We start from the raw sequence: 27925 nt of genomic DNA, 5'->3' as shown, positions 1-27925 counted from the left end.
TAAAAATCCAGAAGGACTATAGATTTCTTCAGTTTGGCCAACTCTTAGCACATTCCAAGGTGCTACTTATCTGACTAGCAGAGTGTATGTACACAGAGGCACATAGGAAAGACCTTAGTTGATGGTGAGCAAAAGTATTTAACCACACACACACAAAAATGAAAATAATAAGTATTTAAGCACAATCGTAAGGAGTTGGCAAGCTTTTTCTGTAAGTCAAAAGTAGTTTAGGATTAGTGTGCTGCTTTTTTCCCAAACCACCTTTAAAAATCAATGTAGAGAATTCCCTGGCAGTTCAGTGGTTAAGACTCAGCACTTTCACTGCCTGGGGCCCAGATTTAATCCCTGGTTGAGAAACTAGGACCTTGCATGCCTTGTTCAGTTCAGTCGCTCAGTCGTGTCTGACTCTTCGCGACCCCATGAATTGCAGCACGCCAGGCCTCCCTGTCCATCACCAACTCCCAGAGTTCACTGAGACTCACGTCCATCGAGTCAGTGATGCCATCCAGCCATCTCATCCTCTGTCGTCCCCTTCTCCTGCCCCCAGTCCCTCCCAGGGATTTTGCCTTGTGGTATGGCAAAAAAAAATTGTTTTTAAATTTTAATAAAAGAAAAATCAATGTAAAGAGGTTGAGGGCCAAGCTGCAGGCTGGTTTGTTCCCCCTGCTGACCTGCCACATAAGCAAACAAGCTTGTATTTTTGTTTAAAGCCGCCCAAGGCCCAAATGGCATGTGGGTCAAATGACATGTAAGGGAGGTAGTTCTAGGTTCACCAATCAACCAAACACCTGACTTCTCCCCATGTTTGTATTAGGATGTGGTGTACCCTGGAAAGAAAATTCAGTACGTTCTCGGCGTGTAGTGTATACCCAGTAGCTGCCTCATAAAAAAGGGACATCCATCCATACGCATCCCCCCCCCAAACTGAGGGTCTAAAATAATAAAACAAAGTTTATTTTAAAACTTTATTTCTGCAAAGCCAAACAAGAAGTGTTGGAGGGAAAAAGTGTAAAAGTTATTCTTGCATATTTGGGAACAGCAAGCACTTAAGAGAAAACAAGGACTTATAGTTAAATCAAAGGCAGTACCCTGCTTACTTGTATTTTAAAACAAAGCTGATAATCTTTCTTAAGCAACATTCTTCCCTAAAAGCTACAATATGATACAGTACGCAATAGCTCACTTGAAAGTGCTAGGATCAGAAGGTAAAGAACGCCATATGCCACCCACTTCAACTGCCTACTATACAATGCTGTTTTTGCGCTTGATAAGTCAAGCATTCGTGTAGCATTACATTCAAGAGAAACGTTTCTCGTACTTTGGGTTTAAGATCCTTGCCCCTCCAGTTCCGGTGTTGTGACATCTGACTCTTCATCATTGTAAATGTTTTCAGCCTGGAGATAATAACCAAATAAAATCAGAGGTAAAACTCCCTAAAAATTTTACAAGACTGTCTAAAAACAGCATTTTATAGTTCTATCCAGATTTTAGGTATCACTGGCCCGTGTGATTTAGTGTTGGAAATTAAATGTGGAAACACTTAAGAGTAAACTTCATAGTTTACTTTTTGTGTTTTACTCTCAGACTTTAATAAATTTAACGAGGAAAAGGCAGGCCAGTGTTCTCAAAAATTATTTGCCAGGGTATAATTTCACACATATATCTAGCTGACCATGCACTACTATTTAAGTTGTCCAAAAAAGGCATTTTCCTAAAACGTTTCAGGCATTTAGATGGAGCAATAGATAGCCCTGAAGCTTATGAAAGGGCTGGTAAACCATGTCTCAGAAATGTCAGGTGCGCATCACAGAACTCAGGATCTCAGTGTGAATACACTGCATGACAGCAGACACTGGACATGGAGCAATGATGCCAAGAGCCCAGGTGATGAAGAGTCATAACCATGAAAACTGGAGCTGGTGCTATGTCTACACGTGCACACTGAATTACAGACTTGATAAAATGCAGAAAGGTCTTAATACTTTCCTTCTATAAATAATTTCATGTAGTATGCACTGATATACTTTGAAATATTTCTATTATATCATTAGTAAAAATCTCTTCAAGATAGTCACTGAAGAAAAATAAACACTTTAGCTCACCATTTGCCATATCTGCATGATGTTATCCTCAGACACCGAGCAAATGACCCAAGGCTCATTTGGGTTCCAACTAAAATCTGATATCTTGGCAGTGTGTCCTCCATGAATAAACTGTTAATAAGAACAAAAAAGTGTTGGTTTCATATCTTATGTTAGAAGCTAGTTTTTACAGCATCAGTCTAGAAATGGGTTGCTGAACTGCAGTCTGGAGGGAGGGTGGTAATCTAGCCCTCCACCACTCTGCCCATTTCCAAACCCTCCAGAAAGGTGACAGTACAACAAATGCTTGGATAACCTTCACCTAGATGCCCCAAATACTGTTAACATACCACTGGCTGAGCCACCAAAAAGTTGCAGGTAGCATACCTTACCCCTAAATATTCATTCAGCCTACATCACCTGAAATGACATTTTCCTTCACGACCACAGTGCTGTTTCCATACCTAATACAATCAACACTCAAATTCTGCCTTATTAGCAGATATATAGTTAGGTTAAAATACTCAAGGTAATACACTTCCAGGATGTCATATACTCCTTCCTGAAACTGGAACACCTGGAGACTGCTGGTTCTTCTGTGGCCCCCTGAAGGATCCCCTTCTCCCCCTTAGTAAAGGAAAGGCATACCTCTCAGCCATCCTTCAATCTCTCCCAAGACACACTGCCCCGAGGCTGGGGGGAAAAAAATTTCCAGGACTCCACAAAGTCCCCATTAGGGCTAAACCGAGGTATTTGCTAAAAAATGTGGAAGGGAGCAATCTTACTTCCTGCACAGGGCCTTATATATCTTAGAATTAAGATTCAGAAGAAACAATTCTTGGGACTTCCTGGCAGTCCAGTGGTTAAGCCTCCTGGCTTCACTGCAGGGGCACAGGTTCGATCCCTGGTTGGGGAACTAATATCCCACATGCTGCACAGCAATGCCAAAAAATAAAATTTTTTTAAAAATTAAAAAAATTCTTATAAGGACAATCAATATGAATGTCCCTTGATTTCAGACTCTCAAGAAACAGAAAGCAAAATCCTAGTGAATTTTCTCAAGGACCACAAAATTGTTAGAGATGTTAAATACAAAGTTATACACTGTCCTCTCCCTGTGATAGATATATATATATAAAGTAAGAATCAGTTACAAGAGACCACATACTGTGTGATTTCCTCTCATATCAAATGTCTAATACAGGCAAATCTAGAGAGACAGAAAGTAGGTTAGTGGTAGCCAGGGGCTCACAAAAGAAGACTGAGAGGTGATGGTTAAAAGTACAGTTTCTTTCGGAGGTGACAAAAATGTTCTAAAATTGACTTGTGATGGTTGTACAACTCTATGAATATACTAAAAATCACTGAAGTGTTTAGATAGTGAACTGTATGATCTGTAAATTTTATCTCAATAGAACAGTTACAGGGACTTCACTGGCAGTCAAGTGGTTAAGACTCTGTGCTCCCAATGCAGGGGGCACAGGTTTCATCCCTGGTCGGGGAATGTCAAATACCCCCCCAAAACGAGAACAAACCAGTATTACCAAAGTTTAAAAAACTATTATTACCAAAGTAAAAATAGTTGGTAACAACACTTTAACTAAAAAAAGACTTAAAATTTATGAAGCCCTGCATCACAAAACAAGACTTTTCAGACTAAATCACAATAACCTCCAAGACCTCCAATTTGAAATCATCCTCAAGAGACAGAATCTGAACGTCCTGACTCCTTTTTCAAATACATGAAACAATGACAAATAGTCCAGTCTGCGTATGACACTTCATCTTGCATAAGAAAAAGTCAATATATACCAGGAGTTCTGGAGGCCCATCTTCTGCATCTTCTGCTGATTGTTCTTCTCCAATTTTGCTATTGAGAAAAAACATAATGCCTTCAGTATTCAAATTCTCCTAGCAACAAAGTTTGCAAAGCCAGCATCAGCCCAGAAATCCCATCCTAAAGCAATGTACTTCTGTACTGTTATCAGTTAGAGTTTTTGTATTAATTATTTGGTGGGAGGGCAGGGTGTTTACTTTCTGGAAATGGTAATAACAGCTGTTCATAAGTGAAGCTGCAGAATAGAAATTATTGTTAATAAAACATTAATTTAGAATTCATTCAATATCTTAACTGAGGTGTTTCCTGAATTAGGATTAAAAGGTGAAAAGTATATAAAATATTTACAGAAGAACTGATGCCTAATCCCTACACTTCACTCTTAAACCCTTTTTCATCCCAGGAGTGAAATACAACTACACACCAGTACTGCAGATCTGCTAAAGGTAGGACAACAAAACAACTTTAAATATGGAATGTATAAGCCAAGGGCAGGTTAAGTTTTAATTTTTTCTTATCTTAATTTCAATGAAAAAAACAAACAGAACCCCCCAGAACTTCAATTTGTAGAATATGCTAGCAGTTCCGACAGTGAAATCACTCAAGTTACACACCATTATCATCCTTGATACCTATTCCACAGGTGGACTTTGCTAGTTTGTTTTCAAGTAAAAAAGAATATTCTCAGATGTCTGTTTTAAAGATTCTCCACATTTTCAAGCATCTATCACGACTAGGGTTTCTTCCGTAAGAACATAGAACATTAGCAGACATTAGCAGTTTAGCAGTTTTACTGTTCCATACACTGAAAAGTGGGTATACTGTCTTTGTAATTAAGGCCGCCTTGTCTAAAAACTTAGTCCACTTCAAAGCAATACAGGTAGGAAAGCAGTTATTTTGGGAAATGTTATGATTTAGATTCCAGATAAGAACACCTCTACGGAGAGATACATAATACAGCAACATTATTAATGGCTCTAAAAGCTCAAAAAAAGCAGAGTCTGAAATTCTTAGAATAGGAACCCTGCAGTCAAGAACTTTAAAAACTGGGAGAAACTGTTTCCATAATGAAGCCCCAGAAGAACAAGAAGCTCTGATGGCATTGGCTGTGCTTATCCTGTTCTCATCCTCAGCAGTTACACAACCCACAGAAGAGCTCATACCTGTGGGGAAAAAACAACTGAAAAAGATTAGTCCTACAGATGGACATTGAACACAAACAGCTGATGTCTTTACCCCTTTCTATAGCTAGAGTTTTTTCAATACCGTTGTTTGGATGTTAAAATACACATGCACCCCTAACCCTGACTTCAGTCCTAATTACAAAGAAAATCAAAACTCACATTTGTATCAGTTTTTTTTCACATTCCATTTGCTGATTCACTTCTATTTTATGGAACACTCTTTAGGAAGGTACTGAAGATTAATTTTAGACTTATTAAACTGGGGTTAGCAAATTGCTCTTCTAGTCTATGAATTATTACATAATCTGCTATATTAGCATATTTATGCAACTTCTGTCACCAGATCCTGAGTTACCTTAAATCCCACACATTCAGGCGGCGATCAGTACCACTTGAAGCCAGAATGGTTTCGTTATGTGGAGACCAGTGGACCTAGCAATACATATTTGAAAATATAAAGAATCATCCATTACTGGGTTTGTGGCTATTGTTCTAATCCTAGATATTTTCCCATTTCATCTTCTGTACCCTTTGTTTGGCCTACAAGCCTTCTCTCTCTTTGTGCTGTCCCTTCAGGTGCTCTTAAATGCCACATCTCTTCAGCCTACCCCTGGGAAGGTCATACTCCTCAAGGGTAACTCTGCTAGGGCTCCCAATAAACTTAGCCCCCAAACCATCCCAGAAGCTTTTAACATTTCCAATGAAGTGTACCTTAGCCTATGCACAGCTCTATTTTAAACTATATACAAGATATTTCATTAAAAAAATAATTTACTTATTTTTGGCTGTACTGCTCAGCTTCTGAGATCTCAGTTCCATGACCAGGGATTGAACCCAGGCCACAGCAATGCCAGTGCTGAGTCCTAACCACTAGACTACCAGGAAACTACCTTCACTTTTTAAACTGATCCTATTTTGCAAATTGTTCCTTTACTTCTGAACTAACAATATATAGAAAACTCCAAGTTATTTCTCACTAGTTTACTTACACAGTAGGCAAGGAGCTTAAAAAAAAAACAAAACAAAACGGAATTCCCTGGTGGTCCAATGGTTAGCACTCTAGGCTTTCACTGCCAGGGTTCAATCCCTGGTTGGTGAACTAAGATCCCACAAGCCACATGGCATAGCCAAAAACAAAACAAAAAACCCCGATGTCCCAAGTCCACTATGTAAAAGAAAAAAATTTATAAACTTCCCTCTAGTGAAAAGTTACTAAAATCTGACAGAGACACCAGAAAACTGTCACGTACCTGGAAAATTTCATCTTTATGAGATTCAAAGGTATGGAGTTTCAATTTTAAATTACGCAGATCCCATAAAGCTACAGTCTGAAGAAAAATAAAATGAAAAGGAATTTGTTTCTGCACTTTACGTAAGAATTTTAAAATATTGTAGTAACAAAGACAACTAGGTTTGTAAACACCAAAAATGCAAAAACTTAGAAACCTTATCCGCAGAGCCAGTTGCAAGAATGAACTCGCTGTAGGGATTGAAGGACAGGCAATTGACCTCGGCAGTGTGCGCATCAACCAGGTGGCTCGGCTTGGAGGTGGTATTGGACCTGGTGTCCCATCTAAAACACAAAGGTACAAGGCACACAGCACAAGAGCAGGCCACTCAACCCTGCCCCGCCTCTCTCCCCCACACTTGTGCCCACATCAGCGCCACGCCATGCCACTGTTCTCTCGCTAACTTGCCTCTTCAGGGACACTAACCATGCAGAGTTGGCAACTTGGACTTCCAACCACTAGGTGATATGCTCTAAACCTGCGCAGAACAAACTAGGGCTATCTCTGCTTTCTTGTTCAGTATGTTCCTGTCTGGATTACCAACTATTTCAAGCATGCACAAAATACTAGAGACTACTGTTTGGTATGTATAACCTAGCCTAGTCAAATTCAGTATTTTGCTTTGTTTGCCTCAGATGCTAGTTTATGAGATAAAAAGCATTCCAGGTGCTTGAATGCAGCCCTGTAGCCATGCCTTGACGCACAATCACTCTCCTCCCTCAACTTCAATGCAAGTCACCCTGATCCCCGATTTTGATACATACCACTGCCCCAAGCATGTTTCTTCATGTGCACGTACCTGTTTTTTTCTTTTTCTAAATAAAAAGTTGTGTTCAATCATACAGCACAGTAACTTTTACGTAAAAAGGCCATACCTATTTATAGCTTATCATGTCAATTATTCCTCACTAAAGCTGTTTCTTTTTCTTTTTTTGAAGCCCCAGACACAATTTAAAAGCCACCACAATCACTGATGGTCATTCAGGACACCCATATAACAAAACCCCACTCAATTTTCCACCTTACATCATAAGTTTCTGATCATCAGCAACAGATCCAAACAAGGACTCATGCAGCAGGTGCCAGGCCACATCCTCTACAACAGCCGAGTGGCCGGTAAAAATTGCTTTAGCATCCACAATTTTGCCTTCCTTTGGTCCTGCATTAATATCCCACAGACAGACGGTCTGAAGAAGGAACAAAACAAGAGTTAGTTTTGAGAGACTGAATTTAAATGCTAACACCTTATTTAAAACTCTTTTATTAAAAACAAAGCTACTTACTATATGAAAGTTATTTTAAAAAAAGTGAAGTTTCATAAACAGAAAAGTGTATGGGTGTAGCTTCCACAATCTGAGATGCAGAGGGGAAGGAAAATACAGTGTAATGGGGATGGGAGGATAGCATGGTGGCAGGCAAGAAACATCCTGGTTAGAGTTTCTACCTACATACATTCAATCAAGTATCTAAAATTCACCTAGATTACACAACACAGAGAGCCTGGGGTTCAATATCCACCAAACTGAAATGCATATCTTAAAACTTCATGCTGGGCTGGGAAACTGGAAATTAAAACTAAAACATGCCTCTTAAATAAAAGTGAAAGCTTTTGGACAACTGTCACTTCACAGCAGAAACCACTACATACATCAGCAAGTGCAACAGGTGAACAACCTAGAAACCCCTACAAGGCTACTGAAGAGACCACAGGGCCTGCCCAGACCTCAAAGGTTACAGATCCGCAGGCTTTGAGAGTCTGAGTCTTTTTTTAACATCTCGCCATAAAAATAGCTGAGAAAAGTCTGAAGTTTCTATGAAAAAATATTGCAAACTATAGGGCAGTGATTGTCACCTCAATGGAGTATGAGGTAATTCCATTAAGGTATATTCAAATTAATTTCACTGACACTAGTATCAGCTTCCTCTCTTCATCAATCATTTTATTATCTGAAAGGGTTTCTGTTACACAATACATGTGGCCCTTAGTCTCTGTTGATACTTACACACTTGGACGCAATTTACATGCACGGAAAAGGTGGAATATTGCCATTACCTGCTCCTCACCTCAGAAAGATCCTGGGAAAATTACCAAGATGCCTCGCATATGTGGAGCCCTTAGGAAACGTCAGCTATTAATTATGACTAGCAACTCCCAGCCTGTTGTCCTCAGAAAGTACTAGTAATTAAGTTCTTGAGTATAGCCCGTCCTCCCTGTGTGGGAGACTATCCTATGTCCACTCTGAGGGAAACAGAAGAAGGCTTTCTTTCAGAGAATCTGTTCTGATGATGGGTTAGAGGGGCACGGGAGTGTTACATCCACTTTCCATGGATGGCAAGAGTGATATCCTCACTGGCCTAATTTGGGTCAACAACCTGGCCTCTCCTCTTTTCCAGGCCATTTTCTCGCCACCACAGTGATTCTGTGAGCTACCCTACCCAATGCCCTTCCAATTAATTCCTTTTCTGTTTAAATCAGTCAGCACCCTCTTTGCAGCCACCAAGGAAAATACAGGGTTGGCCAAAAAGTTCATTCAGGTTTTTTCATTATATGGTGTGGAAAAACCTGAACAAACTTTTTGCCCAACCCAGTATTTATGGAAGTTCTTCAGAAAAGTAAAAATAGAACTACCACATGATACAATCCCACTTTGACATTTATACAAAGAAAACACAAACACTAATTTGAAAAGATATATGCACCATGTTCATGGTGGCATTCTTTACAGTAGCCATGACATGGAAACAACTTAAGTGTCCATCAGTGCATGAATGGATGAAGATGTGCTATATGTGTGCAATGGAACACTACTCAGCCATAAAAAGAGGAAATCTTGTCATCTATGACAGCATGAACTTTGAGGGCATCATGCGAAGTGAAATAAGTTAGGGAAAGACAAATACCATATGATCTCGCTTATATATGGAAACTTAAAAACAACAGGAACAAAAAAACAAGCTCATAGATACAAAGAACAGACTGGTGGTTGCCAGGAATAGAGGGCGGAAGAAACAGGTAAAGAGGGTATACATTTACTGTTAAAAAATAAACTAGATGTTTTTTAAAGATCACTCAGAACATCCACCTGAAGATTATCTTTAAAAATAAAAACTAAGTCATGAAAATTTTAAATTTACAAAAAAAAAAGAAAAAGGAAAAAAAAACCCCAGGCACCCAAAGTTGGTTTTTGTTGCCTATAACTAAACAATTTTGACTGGGCCAATTACCTACTTCAGTGTTTCAAAAAGCTTAATAGAAATTGCCATTAACAGACATATACATGAGAATATACTAACAAGAAGGCAAGGGAACCTATTTTCACGTGGCTGACATAAAATGCAAACTGTGGCCAAGTTACATGAGCTTTCAAAAGCTCCAGAAGTCTACTTTTGGCTTGTGCTTGGAATCATACCAAATACTATGCTTGCAGTATGGGAACCATGAAAGAAAATATGGGGCAAGAATGCTACAAACATTGGTCTGTAATAAATTAACATGATCACTTTGCATCTGTGTGGTACTTTTTCATTATTAAATCACTTTAAAGGATGCCAAGGCAACTCCATAGGGAAAGATTAGCTGGAAAACCTGGATATCCACACACAGAAAATGAAGCTGGACCCCTACCTCACACCATATCAACATGGACCAAAGATCTAAATATAAGAGCTAAAACTGTGGAATTCTTAGAAAAAACATAGGTGTAAATCTTTGTGATGCTGAATTATGTAATGGCTTCTTAGATATGATATCAAAAGCCAAAATGGTGAAAAATACATAAACTGAACTTTTGTTTCAGAGGAAATCATCAAAAAAGTGAAAAGACAACCTAAAGAATGGAGAAAAAATTTTTAAATCACATATCTGATAAAGGATTCATATCTAGAATATATTTTAAAACAAACTCTTAAAATTCAACCATAAAAAAATTTAAAAATGGACAAAGGATTTCAATACAAGTTTTTCCAAAGATGATACAGAAATGGCCACAAGCACATGAAAAGATGCTCAACATCATTAGTACATGTAAGTCAAAATCACAATGAAATACCACTTTAAACCCACTGCTGCTAAGTCACTTCAGTCGTGTCTGACTCTGTGTGACCCCATAGACGGCAGTCCACCAGGCTCCCCCGTCCCTGGGATTCTCCAGTCAAGAACAGAATGGTTATAATAATGACAGACCATAACAACTGTTGGTGAGGACATGGAGAAACTGGAACACTGGTACATTGGTGGTAGGGATGTGAAGTAGTACAGCTGCTTTGGAAAACAGTTTAGTAGTTCTTTTAATAGCTAAACTTAAAGTTACCATATGACCCAGTAATTACACTCCTAAGTGACTACCCAAGAGAAATGAAAACATTTATCTACACAAAAACCTGTACAAAAATGTTCACAGTAGCAATACTCAAAGTAGCCCGAACTGGAAACAACCCAATGTCTACCAATTGATAAATGAATTGTGGTATATCTATATAATGGAGTAATGTTCAGCCATAAAGAAATCAAGTATTGACATATGCTCACACGGATGAACCCTGAAAACATCATGCTAAGTAAAAGCAGTCAGACAGAAAAAGTTGCATACTAAATAATTCCATTGATATGAAATATCAAGAAAAAACAAATCTACAGAGATAGAAAGTAAACTAGTGGTTGCCGGGAGAAGGAAGGAGTGAGTAGACTGCTTAATGAATATGGAGTTAGTTTTTGTGACATCTAATGAAAATGGTTTTTAATTAGTGCTGATGGTTTCACAACTTTGTGAATAAAGTAAAACTCAGAGAATTGTACACTTAAAAAAACTGGAAAAAAAAAAACTAAACTAAAATGTATTAATCAGGCCTTACAAATGCTTTAAAGAGTCTCCATTAAAGAGGTGGTCTCCTCTTTCAAGAGGTCCACTTTTAAATGGAACACCTTTTGCCCACTTTCCCTCCATTCTATGGCTGCTTCAAAAGAGATTTGTGGAATTCTAAGACTCCAAAAGGGCAGTGTGATAACCAATGTTCTAAAACCTGTGGAAATGTTATCAGAACAATCAGTATTATCTTAGAAAACCTTTCATCTATTAGTCTCCTTCAGTCTTTAACTCTTAGTACATGAGATTAGGAAGAACAGGTTTCTCACATGGTCATCAGATGCACTTAGGAGATGTCCACTCAAATTGGAATTCCAAGAAAGGCCATAGCCTTCCTTTTGGTGGCCTCTTAGCCTAAGGTCAGGATTACACTCTCCACTTGGGTCTAAAGAAAAAAGAAAGAAAAAGAAATAACATTGATTACTAAGTGATTATCTGTTTATGAGAACTGCTAAGAGCAAATTCTCACTTCTGAGTAAGTCTTAACATTTATTATAATGCCTACAAAAGCACTGCACACAAACAAGGATTTGGTCTGACCCACAGCCACCCTGAAAAGCTGTTCTCTGTGCTACATTTCAAATACTCTATGTAAACCAATAAAATGACTGGTTCCTTTGCAAAACCTAGTACTACATTCTAACACAAAACACTGAAAACTGTACCAGCCCACAAATTTACATGGTGACAATCCAAGTCAATTTTTAAAACAATTTTTTGAAGAAAGCAGCAGGTCTGGATGTTCAGTCCTTGCATGTCTCCAGAGTAGCCTACAACCATGACTGACCTCGTAACCCCTGGGAATGTGACCCTCACAAAATTCTTCATGTCACTGTCTGATGTAGCTGTTTACGCCCAGAGCAGTGCGGCATGCTGTGGCAGCTTGTTGAGACTTGAAGGATTGTTGAGCAAGATTCATGAAGCATCTGACTTCACTGCTGGGGTCCGGAGTTTCCCTTACCATGGCTGGTCACAGAGCAGGATATATCTATGTGACCAGACTGCCATAAAAACCCCAGACACTGAGACTCAAATGGGCTTCCCTCGACAGAGACATTTCTACCCCGTGGTGTGTGGCCCCAGTGGAAAAGGACTCACAAGACTAAGCCTGACCTCTCTGGACTCTGTTTGATGTGTATCTTTCTCCTCTTGTTTTTGCTCTGTATCCTTTGTAATAACAAACCTTAGCCAGTTTTTTCCTCCTTTTTTGTTCTATGTCCTTTGCTGTAATAAATCTTAGCCAGGAATATAACCTGGTGTGAGGTCCTGCATTAAATCACTGAATTTGAGCATGGTTTTTGGATCCCTGAAACCATTTCTAAACCTCTAAAAGTTGGAGTATACTAGTCTGTATGACATCAAAGCAATTATTTCGAATCAAGAAGGATCAAGCAGTGGTCTGACTTTATTAATGCATACCTGGTTTAGCAGGGTGCTTCGTATAGTCAAAAACCAGCACATCAGAAGATGGTGTTTTTGTAGCAATGATGTGAGGATTCTGCGGCATGTAACGAGCACGGTTTACTTCTCCTTCATGGTTAATTTTAATTTCACATTCAATTTTTCCTGTTACAGAACCAAAGCCACCAAATTCTAATGTGAGAAGAAAGAAATAAACACATATACTTACGATTAAAATTCATAAGTCACTTAATCAACCTGAGATTTTAATCTGACGGAATATAACACAAATTGCTAAGAGCAAGAGTGAGACCAAGCAAGCACAGAAAAATATAGATTCATTTCCCCTTAGAATTAATTTATTCAAGTCCATCTGAATTGGAAAATACTGATACCTATTCTTGCAAGTTAATTCAGTTCCATTTTGGACTTAAAACAATTAAAAATCGGCTTCTTTCAGTTGTGAAAATGATGTAAAATAACCATGCAATTAACACACCTCAGCCTTTTAGTTCAAACACAACTCATTTGGAAGTGCTGAAATTAGAATCGTATTTTAGGTTTCTTTAAGATAGGTTCATCCTCAGGAGCATGAACACTCCTTGAGTCTAAAGTCAAAAACACCCTCATATCAGAAACCCATGCTGACTAACCTCCACCCAACACCAAGACACAGACACGCACAAGTCAGTTCAACCAGAATCCTTGAACACATCTGCTCAATCCAGTTGAGCACATTGGTTCAACTGCTGGTGGAGTGCCAAAGCTAAAATGAGTGGGCTAACCTTTCTATCTGGTGTGGGAATATGACTGTATGTTAAATACTTAATAAAAAGACCTCGGAAAAGTGACAAAGCCACACAAAAAAGTATGATAACTTCGGAGAGGCAGTAAGATTATAGCAGAAAGAATATAAGTAGAGAACATCTAAGCAAATAGCAAACAAGAATATTTTCTTTCCTATGCTCATAGATAAAAACGAATTAGTTGCTGACACATTAAAAGCTTGGAGGCTTGACATTATAACTGTTATTTCTTCCTGACCTGTCACTTCTTCTTTGCACATTGCTTTTTCGCTCACTCTGTATCTCAGGTCAAGTAACACTAACTCAAATGTTTAACGGAGCCAGGGAGGTAACAAGTAAAATAGACTAGCTGGGGCCTGGTGAAATCACACTGAAATCCATAAGCCTTTTCTCAGTTTCAGCCACATTTTTCTATGTGGGAATGCATAATCAACACTGACTCCCAAGGCTTAATTAGCCATTCTTGGGAATTCTCTGGCAGTCCAGTGGTTAGCAGTTGGTGCTTTCACTGGGGGAGCCCAGGTTGGATCCATGGTTGGGGAACTAAGGTCCTACAAGTCACTCAGGCAAATTAAAAAAAAAAAAAAAGAAATTAGCCCTTCTTCCTCTCTATGACAAACACCATTGCTTATTATTTCTGGGGCTGAAAATCATATCCCATTTCACACAACTCCTCTCACACAACCATATGCAATCACCCATTTCCCTCTGTGCACTTTCCCTTCCCATCGTGTCAATGAAAGAAAATGCCTCGGTCTTTCTAAGAACACCCCTCCTGATCCACCACTTGCTACCTCTTGAGACCCTGCTCCAAAGCTGTCGCTTTTTCTGTATTTTCAACCTCCCACCACCGTGGGACACTCTCTCTCTCACTCTTCTGCTACAAAGATTCTTAGGCTTCCCAATTCCTTTAGTGAAAACAAACGCAACAGGTTTCCTTTAATAAAAACTGGGCTTTCAGGTAAGATTTACTGTGTACACAGAGCTTTCTTAAAACTCAAAAGGAAAAGTCTGAAAAAACCACTATCTTAATAATAATAGTATCCATTAAAAATACTGTAACTAAAAAAAACAAAACCATAACTAAAATTTTAAAAAGCTTGATGTCAACTAAGTATTGCAGTCACTTGTTAGAATATAATTCACTGGACAAGTGACTAATAACTAAATATCTCCATATTATTATGCAGAGACTAATTCTTAAGCTGAAAGCCCAATTAACTACATACTTTAGGCTTTCCTTGTGGCTCAGTTGGTAAAGAATCCTCCTGCAATGCGGGAGACGAGGGTTTGATCCCTGGGTTGGGAAGATCCCCTGGAGAAGGGAAAGGCTACCCACTCCAGTATTCTGGTCTGGAAAATTCCATGGACTATATAGTCCATGTGGTTGCAAAGAGTCAGACACGACTGAGCGACTTTCACTCACTTAGGACTAAAAGCCATTAAAAATTTTCTGATTACAACAATATTTACAGAAATAATGCATAAGGCTGTAGGGTAATGGACTATGAATTGTGAAAATGGTAAACTGAGTAAATCATTTTGGAAAACTTTTATATTATTTTAGGTTGAGAATGAATACACCACACAACTCAGCAATTCCATTCCACTAGATAAATTCTCCCACAAGTACGAGAAGACTTGGCAAGGATATTCACTGAAGCACTGCTCCAAGAACAAAATACCCACAGAGATATAACCCAACTGCCCCTTGACAGAATAAATGGGGGTTTAAGTATAATGGAATACTACACAGCAGTAAAAAGAATGAGCTAGACATATTTACATGGTACACACACACACAGAACTGAATGAAAAAAGCAAACTGTACAGCATTGTGTGTGAATAATCAAAATAGTTGAAAATGGCACACTAATTTCAGGACAGTGATGAATTCTGGAAAGGAAAGCAGAAAGGAATGGAGCAGGGTTGGCAAGATTTTAGCTATAAAGCAGTATTTTATTTTTTAAAAAGTACTGGACAATGTTAAGATCTATTCAACCACGTGGGGTTGTGGGGAAGCACTAATCCAGCAGGTCTGCTTGCTTAGTCCTCGCCACTCTGATGGAAACTGGGACCATGACTGACCCCTGATCAACTCCTGGGAACATGGACCTCAGAATGTTCTCTATGTCACTGATGGGTTGATTTTGTGGTGTATACCTGAAGCAATGGACCATGCTGTACCAGTTTGTCAGGGTGGCTTTGTACAAATATCAAGATTGATGATACATACCTGAGTTCATTACTGGGGTCTCAAGATTCAGTTGCCACGGCTGCCAGTATAATTTGCCTACACAACCAACCCCCAAGACAGACAGAGACCCTGACCCTCAAATGGGTTCCCCTGAGCAGAGATAGCCCACATGTCTCCCTGTTATTTGTTGCCAGAAACCAAGTACATCCTGTGTGGCCCTGGATGAGATTTGTGCTGGACTCCCTAGACTCCCTGATGTATATCTTTTCCCTGCTGCTTTTGTTCATTTCTCATTGTAACAAACTTTAGCCTTGAGTATAATTTGCTGAGTCTTTTGAGTCCTCCTAGCAAAATCATCAACTTGGGTGGTTGTGGGAATACCAAACAGGGGAATTATGTTTGGTTTGGGGGAAGGGAGTCAACAACTTTCATAAAAAAGCTATTAACCATTTGGTGTAAATGCCTGACTTTTTTTTCTATGCACACACCAACACATATTCTTACTATTACCAAAACTGTTATAATCATACATATCAGTTACTCAATTTATCTTGGACATCTTCCCGTACCAGTGCATAGAGATTTATCTCATCGTGTGAAGGTAAAATTTCAGAGTGGAGGTTCAACTACCCAAAAGATATTGGTATAAAGTTAATATATAATTAGAGGCTTACTCCTCAGACACCAATGCTGGAATATATGGATTACTTACCACCCTTTTCACTGTCACAGTGGGAAGCATCAAACTGTGCATCATCATTCGGAATATGGACTCGAGCAACCACGAGATGATTCTGCTCATCAGATGTGTGAGTCCCCAGCACTAGCCAATGAAGGGCATAATCCTTTCCTTCCGGTCTGTTTAGGAAAGAAAATAAGTCATACTAATCTTATAAGGGGCTTCCCTGGTGGCTCACATGGTAAAGAATCTGCCTGCAAAGCAGGAGACCCAGATTTGATCCCAGGGTCAAGAAGACCCCCTGGAAAGGGAATGGCTACCCTCTCCAGTATTCTTGCCTGGAGAATTCCATGGACAGAGGAGCCTGGCTACAGTCCAAGGGGTCACAGAGTCACAAAGAGTCAGACATGACTGAGCGACTAAAACTTCGACCCCCCCCCACCACAATCCTATAAGAAATCAGTTGCTAACAAATTGTCTATCACCAACTCCTGTATTCATAAATCATGACTTCTCACCTTAAAAAAAAAAAACCTTCAATTTTAATACACTAGGTATTTCTGGTTTCCCAGTAACAGGTAAAAAGGCAGAATGGACAAAATAAAGTGCTGAGTCAAGAAAAACTGGGTTTAAGCCCTGGCTCAAACTAAAATTAGTTATATGTGATTCCTTAAATGACAACTTCCCCGTGGGTCTCAATTTCTTCACCTAAAAAACAGGTTATGGGTAAAAATGACATGATGTGAAAACCCCTTATTTATATTTATGGTGCTTAATGTTTATAAAACAGGCACTCCCATTTTTACAGGGGAAGGCAGGGGAAGGGTCTTCTCTGTTACCCTATTCTATGGTAACTCCTTGTGGCTAAAGAAACCACTGATGCCTCTTGGCACTTAATCCAAGTGATGACTTTGCATCTGTATCTATTAACAATGCATTCCCATTTGTATTATTCACAACAACTTTCACCTGTGTCCCATGGTTCCACATCAGTAAGGCAGGCTGAGAAGGACGGCTCTGAGCCCCAACATAAAAAAAAAACAAAAAATACTAGACGATCTGTTTCTAAATTCCAGCTGTACAAAGGATTCATTGGTTTAAAATAAAGGTTTGTGAATTACTTCCAGGCATATAATTTAGTAATAACTAAAAAATACAAGAATAAATTTTACCAAGATTGGGCTTAGGGTATGAAAGAGCAGTAAATACACAAAAACTCCAAGAACAGAATAAGGCAGCCATGGCTAAGCAATAGGAGTTCATTTGAAAAAGGACATTGGGACTTCCCTAGTGGTCTAATGGCTAAGACTGCACACTCTCAATGCAAGAGGGCCAAATTCCACCCCTGGTCAGGGAATCAGATCCCACATGCCACAACTAAAGATCCCACAGACTGCAATGAAGATCAAAGATCCTGCAAGATCTGGCACAGTCAAATAAATAATAAATAAATAAAATATTTTAAAAAATAAAAAAAGTGAATCTTCTATTTAAAAAATTAAGACATGGGTCTGAGTTGATGTGTGTTCAGTGGCCAAGAATATGATGTGGTTATCAAAAAATGTAATTACTTTCATCTTACATGAATTTATATAGGGTAGGAAGAGGCAATATACATGGGCATTCATCTATTAATTTGTAACTGGAAAAACCACACTTAGAAAATTAGGCTCTAGGCAATGCACTTTAGAAGGATTTAGGCAAAAATGAAAGTTTTACATGGAATAGTGGCTTGAAGTGAAAGGGAACTTAAACATATCTCATGAGAACCATTTGAAAAGAAATAGGAATACTTGAGAGAAAGGAGGCACCACAAAGCAATATTAGGGCTGACATAAAAGGAAGAAAAGTGACTTGTTTTTTTATGGCGTTAAGTAGAAAATTCTAAGACCTACAGGTAAAGTTACGGTCAAACACGTCAGTTCATCATATGACCTTTTTAAGGAGTAGAATTACAACATGGACTAGAGGGTCTGAAAAGCTCCTTTTGACACCAAAATTCAGTTATTCCAGTTTCCTCTGACTCCATCATCGTATAAGGATTTTTCTTTTTATTACAAATTCTTTCATCTCCATCATCGAAAAACAAGCCTACTTTTCTGAGCCCATCAATATCTCACTGCTTTCTTCGAATACTGGATGTACCTAAGGCTGCAGAAGCACTCATTATAAAAGACCTTGTCCATTTTCAGTGCCAGAATTCTTTGACCACTTAAGACTCCACTGCTGAGAAATTCACCTGACAATCACAGATTATCATCACAAGGTTATTCTTGGTAGTAATGCCTGAAATAGCCAAAGACTGAAAACAAATATCCATCAATAAGGAACTGGTGACATAAGTTACAGTGGTATATCCATAAAGGAATTCTACCGAGCCCTTAAAACAAAAGAGCATATATCTAAGCATGCGTATAGGAAAAAAGTCTCCAATATAAACTCCTACTTTAAAAAATCAAGTGAACAGAGACTTCCCTGGTGGTTCAGTGGTTAGAAAACTCCAAGCTTCCACTGCAGGGGTCACAGGTTCGATCTCTGGTTGGGGAACTAAGATCCAAAGTCAAGTCAACAACTCCCTAACAGAAAAAGAGGACGGAGGGACATAGCATGTACTTCTTCATGCTGGCAGGATGGATAAGAAATCACAAATGACTGTTTCTGCTCTGGGTAAGGCAACCAGGAGAACAGAGGATGTGGAAGGGGAACTTAGTCTTCACTCTATGCAGCTTTGTATCATCTGAATTTGAATGCATACATAGATTTTTAGGTAGAGCCTAAGTCTCAATATGTTTAAGAAATTATTTTAAGACATATGAAGTAATGATCTACTGGTTTTGAAAAATAGTTTCTTAGAGATACCTAAAAAAAATTTAAAGAGCCAAATCAATTATTTGGATGATCACCTAACTGAATTTAAGGGCAACAGCTCAGAAAGTGCAAGTAATCATTTGGAAGCATGTTGCATGTATACAGAAGACCAGCCAGATGAGGTTGAGTAGGGCCTACCTCTCAAAGAACCAGGCTGTAAGAGTATCCAACATTTCTACTGTCCTACATAGTGACAAAACACAATCACAGTGCCTTCATAGTCCAAACAGAAACCTGCAAAGCACCACTCAGCCGTCTTCCACACACAAGAATGCAGGCTGGCTGGCATTTTCTTGCACTCCCAGAGCCACTGCCCATCCCACAACCAGATCCCACTTCTTTGTATGCAAAGAACCCCATGGAATATATAAAGTATTTTCTGTTAAGTTCCTAAGTGTTAATATAAAAGTAGTATCTGGGCTGAGAACACACAGATCTATTCTCTTTAAAATCTTTTACACAAAAAACATAATAGGTAATGTGAAATCTTTAAAAAGATTTCAGTAAGCAGCTTTCATTGAAATACAAATGGAAACAGAGCTATTCCACCCTAACAACTTATTTCTGAATAGGAAAAGGTGGGAGAATTACCATCAGTCACCTCTTACTGTGTACTCATTCTGTGCCAGCATTTTAACATGTGTGATCTTATTTATTTCCTTAGATGTAGGCTGTGAGAACTCTCAGCATCTCCATTTACAGACCAGACTATTTCAGGATAGAGACTGATCAATTTGTCCTAATTCACAAAGCTAAGAAGCAAGGGGCAGGATTCAAATTCAGATCTCTAACCTTAAAGCCTGGGCTCTTTTCTACTGTCAAAGATCAAAAAGATTCAAGAAAATGTAAATTAAGTTGTTTAAGTTTTAAATCTGCTTAATAGGAAGACACAGTCAAATGCCCATGCTGCACTACATCAGAACCTCAATACCCTTAAGCATTTGATGGTCAAAGCTGTAAATGTCAATGCTTAGAAGTCTCCATTATTTAGTTCTTGGCTCCTCTTCCCACATTTGTATATTTACATTGAGATTTTTGAAAAGTCCATTGAAGTCCCTAACCATCTAGAAGTCAATGTTCACATATGGAAAATCTAGCCATTATATGAGTTTTATACGAAAGTAATTTACTCTTATTTTTAAAAGTTGTTGCAAAACTTCTTTAGAGTTTAATAAATCCTCATTAAATAACATACACACAACAATCAAATTTAATACGTTTTTAAAGTACATGGCCAGGTTCTTACTAGGAAAAGTGCAAGTGTATGAGAACCATAACCTAGTGCAGAGATTGCCTCAACTCTGGGGCCACCTGGTTTGCATTCCAAAGCCCGCTCCACCACTTAACAGCTGTGTGATCTGGGGCATGTTACTTAACATCTCAGCCCATTTCCACATCGATTAAAAAGAAGAGAATAATAAAAAATAATTATTGTACTGTTCTATTAAACCAAATAGGACATAAAACTCTTTAGATGTGCTCAGCAAATGTCAGCAATTATTACCAGAGAAATTTTACAAAGAGGTGAAGACCAACAACAACCTCAAAGTGTATCCCATACTACACCACCTTTTCGTTGGTGAACTGCTGCGAAATTATTTTCTCCTTTGCCAATTAAAACGTATTCGTCTTGTGGGCTGGTTACAAGGAGGTATTCATTTTGCAAAAATTCATCAAGTCATACACTTATGATTCGTGCACTTTTCCCACGGAGTTTTAAAGAAATCCATTAGTCTGGGGTCCAAAGAAAACTCAGCGTCTATATTTAAGTTCAAGAAATGTCAAATATATCTGGTGCATCCTACAAATATCCTTAATCTCAGAACAGATTCTCTGTCCCCTTTTAATTCCACATTTCTACGTCAGAAACCACCCTATAAATCAGTTTTGAAAATAAAAATCACCTGCCACATCACCCAAAGGCTTACTCGATTACTTGCTTATGTTCTATGTATAAAACGCGAAAAACTAGGAGATTCGGGTTAACAGCAAAATTTATGCAAAATAAGAGTTGACAAAAACCCTTACTTAGTCACTTCAGGAAGCCACTGAACGGTAAGACTCGGCCACTGAAGAGCATGGGTCATAACCAGGTCATACAGAAACGGTGTATTCTTCTTCCAGATTTTATATTCTTCATTGATGACACGCTCCTCCACAGTATCTTCAAACACTGAAATTTGGACAAAGCCCACACGATTAAGTGTCTAAAAGGGATCGAAATCTATACTGGAGGTCACCTCGAGACGGCCACACCTAATCTCCTCTTTCTCTTAACCACCAAATTGGACACGAACAACTCACTGGTCTTCCAGAACACGAGAATATTAACACCAGGAAGCTTATTTTTTTGCAGTTTGAAATCAATACCGCCTGCGTATACAATATTGGGCAATTAATTACATAGACATCGCAATTGTTTTGCCGGTTACAGCTGTTCGCACCTGTTCCAAGATGACGACCCGTATGTAAAGGGGCTCCCCGACCCACCCGGCGAGACGAATCCACGTGTAGCAGAAACGCATCGGCCCGCTCCCCCCATCCACCACCAGAAGAGGCCTCAGCTCCCACGAAACCCGAGCCGGCAGCCATAAGTCGGCGGGTTCCAGAATCCCCCGGACAAGGGCCGCGACCCCGAGGCGGTCGACGCGCGCGCGTGGAAGGTGGTGCCGTGCCCGCTTTCCGGCGACGGAGGCCGCCTCCGCCCGGGTGCAGAGCAAGCGCCGCCGCCAGAGCGGGGTGACGGCGGGGGGTAGCGGGAAGGGGGCCCAACTGCGGCCCCGCGCCTGGCTCCGGAAGTGCTCGGAACCCTTCGCGCCGCGGCCCGGTCCCGCGTAGGCCCCTCGAGGCGCGCGCCCTGCCTCGCGCCCGGCCCCGCCCCCTGCTCCTCACGCCAATTCGCGCCTTTCGCCGGCGCGTGCCGCGGCCTCGCACGCTCACCGCCCCCCGCCGCGCGCCGCCCCGCGGGGCCTCTTACTCTCTTTACTCGCCATCTTGCGTCGGGTCGTTCGCCCCTCGCCGCCGCCTCGGACTCCCCCTGCTAGCCAAGAGCAGCCCAACCACAAGCGCTCCTGCCTTTCCCAGGCGCGTCACACACTTCTAGCTCTCGAAGCCTGAGCTCCGTTTTACAGCCTGGGAGCTCCCCAGACGCTGCGTCCTTCTCTGATGCCTCCTCCCCGCTTGCGGGTACCGAGGTCTGAGGCGCTCTTCTCTCTCTCTCCAAACTTGGAACGAGACTTTTCAACCCGCGCCTCCCAGCCCGCCCAGGCAGCTGAGCGCAGGCGCATCCGCCCTGGGAAAAGTGAGAGGCGGTGGCTTGGGCGGGCCTCGGAGCCAACGGCTTCGTCTTTTTGACCAATGACTGGCGGCAGACAGGTTTAACGCGGCGTTCGGAGGCGGGCTTTTGGGGGTGGGCGGGGCGTTCCGCGGCAGGAAGTTGGCGAGGCGCAGGCGCGAGGGCTCGCCTGGCGCTCCCAGGGCAGGCCGCGGGGGCGGATGGGGGCGCGAGGGGGTGGGGCGAAAGGAGGCGCGGCGTGCAAGCTGCGTGGGGGCTGCGAGCCCCGGGGCGGCGAGCCCTGGGGCCGCGGGACGTGGCTGCTTGCTGCGGCTTTGGCGGTGGGGGTGGGGGGCTGGGGGGCTGGGAGGCTGCTGCCGCTTAGCCAAGCAAAATCTCAGCGCTAGAGAGGAAAATGGTTTCTAGTCTCGAGAGACTACTGTGCCCTCAAAGTCTCCCTGACAGCCACGGACATGCATAAGTCTGTGCACTCTGAAAGTTCTCCCTCCAGCCGACTGGCCTTTTCTGGGGCCTGGTCGAGCCGAAGTGGGATTGTCGGAGGCAAAGGGGGGCCTTTAGCAGAGGCCGCGGGCGTTTTCCGACTCTTCAAGCCGCTGGGCCTGCCTTGTAGGCTAAACCTGCGGCCTGTTCAAGCACAGGCCGCCAGCGCCCGGAGGCTGATTTGAGTTACGTCTTTGTTAACAAATGCGAGTCTTTAAAATGGTATTTGAGTCCTGTCGTACTGCAGAGGATTTTGTTCCTGCACTGCCATTCTTATATCCGTCCTAGCCCTGGGCCTTGCTGAGTCATATTTGTCACCTGCGGGGGTCCCAGGGTGACCCCACCCTAGGCTGGCGAAGCTGGAAAGAGCTGGGTAGAGCTGACCTGGGACCGGCTTGCCTGAGCCTTGCTCTGCCCTGGAACTTGGTAGCCCCTGAGGGATACTCAGGGGTGAGGAGAAAGCAGGCTGCAAGGCCGGAAGGGAATGAAAATGAGGGCCAGGAGCAAAAGGGACGGGCTGGGAGTAGGTGGCCGAGGAGCCTAGCGCAAAGGCAACCTCAGTCTACATCCAGACTCTGAGATGAGGCCCTCCCTGCAAAAGCACCCCTGCCCCAGAACATTTGCTGCTGTGCTATTTTCCAAGTCCCTTCTTGTAAGCGACGATGGTGATTCTCAAAAGAAATCGGGTAGTTGCTGCTCTGATGCCCACTTTTCTGATCGGGAAACAAACCCAGGCATTCCTCTAGTCCATGGCAGAATCACTCGTATTACCTTATATAGAAATTTACTGTCTGGTGTCTCTGGTTTCCGATATGATACAATTCATTATTATAACGCTCTCCCTTTCATGTCAGGCCCAGGAATGTTAGTGACTGAAGCTGGGGAAGGGAGGAGCGGCTGGAGAGGGAAGAGGGTTGGAAGGGTGTTTAAACACAGCCCTCTTGTTCTAAAACACTGGTTGGTAAATGTGTGTGTGTGTGTTTTTTTTTTTTTATTCTAAAAGGGGCCAGATAGTAAATATTTCAGTCTTTGGGGGCAAGTACTCGTCAGTGTTACAGCGAGAAAGCAGCCCTAGACAAGATGGGTGAACCTGGCTGTATTCCAATAAAACTTAATAGGCACTGAAATGTGAACTTCATATAACTTTCACGAGTCACAAAATGTTCTTTTGATTATTTTCAACCGCTTGAAAATGGAAAAAAAATTTTGAGCTCCTGAGCCCTACAAAAACTGGTGGCAGGTTAGATTTAGGTGGAGGACTGTAGTTTGCCCACCTTGTTCTAGAATAATTGAAGGCTTGGCAGCTGTTTTCCAGTCTCCCATTAATATATTTTACTTATTTTCTGATGGGTAAGCATGATTTCTAAAACCTATTAAATGTTTAAAGGATTGAAAGAAATCTTTCCAGACGATATGATTTTAAAATCCTTATGCTGTCCACCTCACTAAGTGTCTGAGTAGGAAATACAGAACAGATATTTTGGGAGTTTGTGAAAATATTCGGGCGCTATCATACACTTAATCCAAAAGTATCTGGTACAGCATACTGTGTTCTGGATTTTGTTGTTGTTAAATTGAATCTGCCAGTTTTATTTCTCCAGAATTTTTTGGTCTTTTTTCTGGCTAGGTACTTTTTTGCCTCAAAAATGTGATACCAGTTTTTCTCCTTTGAATTGCAAACTGTTATGTTTTTTTGCCTTTCACCCCACCTACTTAGCTCTGGTCCTAATCTTTTCTCTTACTTTCTCTGTGGTTGTTTTTTTGTCTCTCTTGCACTTAGCTAAGTCTACTAATCAAATAGGGAAGATCCCCTGGAGGAGAAAATGGCAAATGGCAACCCATTCCCGTATTCTTGCCTGGAGAATCCCATAGACAGAGGAGCCTAGCGGGCTGCAGTCCATAGGGTCGCAAAGATTTGGACAGGACTGAAGCTAGTGTGCTCACAAGGTGTGGATTGTCTTAACCAAGAGATGCCCTGTTTAGGTACCTTTTTCTAACACTGCTTACCTCAAAGTTGCTATAGTGTTAACCACCAGTTTCTCCATGCCAACTGTGTTTTACAGATCAGTACACTTGTATATAAACCAAAACAAGTTATACCACACAGTGCTAGCCTTTAATATGTGCAGTGCACTCTGGTATTTTATTTCATTTTTTAAAATACTCAAATGACTCCCTACATTGCTTTCGTGATTGCGATGAGTCACAAGTTGTGGTTTGAGACTGGTCACTAGTATATTTTTTGAAACCTGTAGCCGGTTCCTGACTACCCTTTATGAATTTTTAAAAATTTTATTGAAGTATAGTTGATTTACAATGTTGTGTTAATTTCTGTTGTGCAGCAAGGTGATTCAGTTATACATATATATATATACACACATATATATATATATTCTTTTTCATATTCTTTTCTATTATAGTTCATCATGGGATTTTGAATATAGTTCCCTGTCCTATACCCTAGGACCTTGTTGTTTATCCATCCTATATATAATAGTTTGCATCTGCTAATCCCAAACTCCCAATCCTTCCTTCCCCTCCTTCTTCCCACATGGCAATCGCAAGTCTGTTCTTTATCTGAGCGCCCCTTATAAAACAGCAACACACTCTCATCTGCCTTACAGGTAATCACTTTCTGGCCCCTTCCTTTTTTTTCACCTGACAAATGTTTGTTCATAAGCTTTTTCTCCTACACTAGAATGCAAATCAATGGCAGGATCTTTGTTTTGGTGTACCCCCAGCAACTGAACCAGAGCTTACCAGACGAGGAAGCTCAGGTAAACAATGCCAAGGTCACATAGTGAATGTTGGAGCTGGAATTTGTATTTACTTGGTCTTCTATTAAGACAGAAAAAATGATTGTATGTGATAAAATGAACTGTTAACCAAAAGGAATGAGAGAGGGAAATAATATCCTGACGTAGCTGTGGATGAATCTGTTCATTAGCAATTCTTTCTCACTAGTTTTTGGCAAAAAATCATAGCCATTCAAAAAGATGTTACAGTTCTTACTGTGTGCCAAGCAGTGTTATGGGAACTGGAGGTACCTGGAATGAACAACACACAACTCTCCTGCTCTTTTATACATCCCTTTGTTGTTTGTTTTTCTTGTTAAGAAAGGAAAACTCATTACAGAAAAATCTGAAAATTACACAAGTAAAAGAAGTACATCAGATCAGATCAGATCAGTCGCTCAGTCGTGTCCTACTCTTTGCGACCCCATGAATCGAAGCACGCCAGGCCTCCCTGTCCATCACATAAAGAATACCAATTTTTGTTTCTGGTCAAATTGTTTTTATTCAAATCATTAGGAGTGGAAGAAAATACACGAAAACATTAATAGTCATTGTCTCTTGGTTGCTGATATTATGGATGATGGTTGTTTTGTTCTTTATATGTTGCTCTATATATAAAAGTTTTCTTCAATGGACAGACGTTAGTCTTATAAACAGAATAAATCCCACACATTTTATAAAAAATATCAAAAGAAATGGTAGATGAGTGATGGAGAAAAATGGACAGAATTGCTTTAGTGTGAAACAATTCTAAGTAATCTCTCTTAAAATATTTAATGCAATTGTGTGAGAGGGAGTTGGAGGAAAATTATTATAAAATTGAAAGCACACTCTACTTGTTTGAACTTGTACTTTGTTTTCATTTACTATTGTGATATTAGAGTGAAGTAATTCTTTTATACTTATAAATTAGTTAATATTTAACCCTTGTGGAGTATCCCTCTAGATTTCTGAAAGGCCAGTTTACCCTGCTGTGCTAGCCTTTAAGGTTAAGCCAGTCGAGCTCTGCATTGGTGACAGTGAGTCAAGGAAATGACCTAGACCAGAATCCCTGGGGCTTAGACTTGGAATCACTGGGGCGAAGTAAATAAATACTTCTCAAATGAAAAATATTGAATAGGAAATTCCTCCTGACCTTTACCCAATCCGTAGCAGAGACGAGAAGTCTTCTCACATAGAACCTCCTTTTAGAAAACTTTCTCTGAGCATGCTACCCCTCAGTTCAGTTCAGTCGCTCAGTCGTGTCCAACTCTTTGCGACCCCATGAATCGCAGCACACCAGGCCTCTCTGTCCATCACCAACTCCCGGAGTTCACCCAGACTCACGTCCATTGAGTCAGTGATGCCATCCAGCCATCTCGTCCTCTGTTGTCCCCTTCTCCTCTTGCCCCCAATCCCTCCCAGCATCAGAGTCTTTTCCAATGAGTCAACTCTTCACATGAGGTGGGCAAAGTACTGTAGTTTCAGCTTTAGCATCATTCCTTCCAAAGAAATCCCAGGACTGGTCTCCTTCAGAATGGACTGGTTGGATCTCCTTGCAGTCCAAGGGACTCTCAAGAGACTTCTCCAACACCACAGTTCAAAAGCATCAGTTCTTCGGCGCTCAGCCTTCTTCACAGTCCAACTCTCACATCCATACATGACCACAGGAAAAACCATAGCCTTGACTAGATGGACCTTTGTTGGCAAAGTAATGTCTCTGCTTTTGAATATGCTATCTAGGTTGGTCATAACTTTCCTTCCAAGGAGTAAGCGTCTTTTAATTTCATGGCTGCACTCACCATCTGCAGTGATTTTGGGGCCCAGAAAAATAAAGTCTGACACTGTTTCCACTGTTTCCCCATCTATTTCCCATGAAGTGATGGGACCGGATGCCATGATCTTCGTTTTCTGAATGTTGAGCTTTAAGCCAACTTTTTCACTCTCCACTTTCACTTTCATCAAGAGGCTTTTGAGTTCCTCTTCACTTTCTGCCATAAGGGTGGTGTCATCTGCATATCTGAGGTTATTGATATTTCTCCTGGCAATCTTGATTCCAGCTTGTGTTTCTTCCAGTCCAGTGTTTCTCATGATGTACTCTGCATATAAGTTAAATAAGCAGGGTGACAATATACAGCCTTGATGTACTCCTTTTCCTATTTGGAACCAGTC

At 40.8% G+C, this 27925-nt stretch overlaps 1 protein-coding gene across 4 annotated transcripts; it reads right to left on the bottom strand.

Moving 5' to 3' along the window:
- Nucleotides 1-951: 951 nt before the first annotated feature.
- Nucleotides 952-22483, bottom strand: RBBP7 (RB binding protein 7, chromatin remodeling factor). 4 transcript variants are annotated; one of them, XM_005228422.5, is made up of 12 exons: nucleotides 22182-22483; nucleotides 21233-21377; nucleotides 16370-16515; nucleotides 12673-12819; nucleotides 11523-11638; nucleotides 7418-7578; nucleotides 6549-6675; nucleotides 6353-6430; nucleotides 5458-5534; nucleotides 3894-3951; nucleotides 2103-2213; nucleotides 952-1394 (listed from the first exon to the last, which is right to left on the bottom strand). In XM_005228422.5, exons 1-12 carry the CDS (start codon nucleotides 22195-22197, stop codon nucleotides 1326-1328), a joined length of 1251 nt encoding a protein of 416 aa, XP_005228479.1. In that variant the 5' UTR covers nucleotides 22198-22483; the 3' UTR covers nucleotides 952-1325.
- Between the last annotated feature and the right edge of the window lie 5442 nt (nucleotides 22484-27925).

This window comes from Bos taurus, chromosome X (assembly GCF_002263795.3).
Source record: "Bos taurus isolate L1 Dominette 01449 registration number 42190680 breed Hereford chromosome X, ARS-UCD2.0, whole genome shotgun sequence".
NCBI classification, from domain to species: Eukaryota; Metazoa; Chordata; class Mammalia; order Artiodactyla; family Bovidae; genus Bos; species Bos taurus.
The sequence above is the reverse complement of the archived record's forward strand: the minus strand, read 5'-3'. Positions and strand labels throughout refer to the sequence as shown.

Bases quoted from the DNA above. Each gene is read 5' to 3' on its own strand.
- RBBP7 (XM_005228421.4), bottom strand. From the start codon at position 21,796: ATGGCTGCCGGCTCGGGTTTCGTGGGAGCTGAGGCCTCTTCTGGTGGT. The intron at 7,579-11,522 runs GTGAGAAACCTG...TTCCTTCTTCAG, and splicing joins TAAGTGCATCTGATGACCAT to ACCGTCTGTCTGTGGGATAT. The intron at 5,535-6,352 runs GTACGTGACAGT...ATGTATTGCTAG, and splicing joins ATAAAGATGAAATTTTCCAG to GTCCACTGGTCTCCACATAA.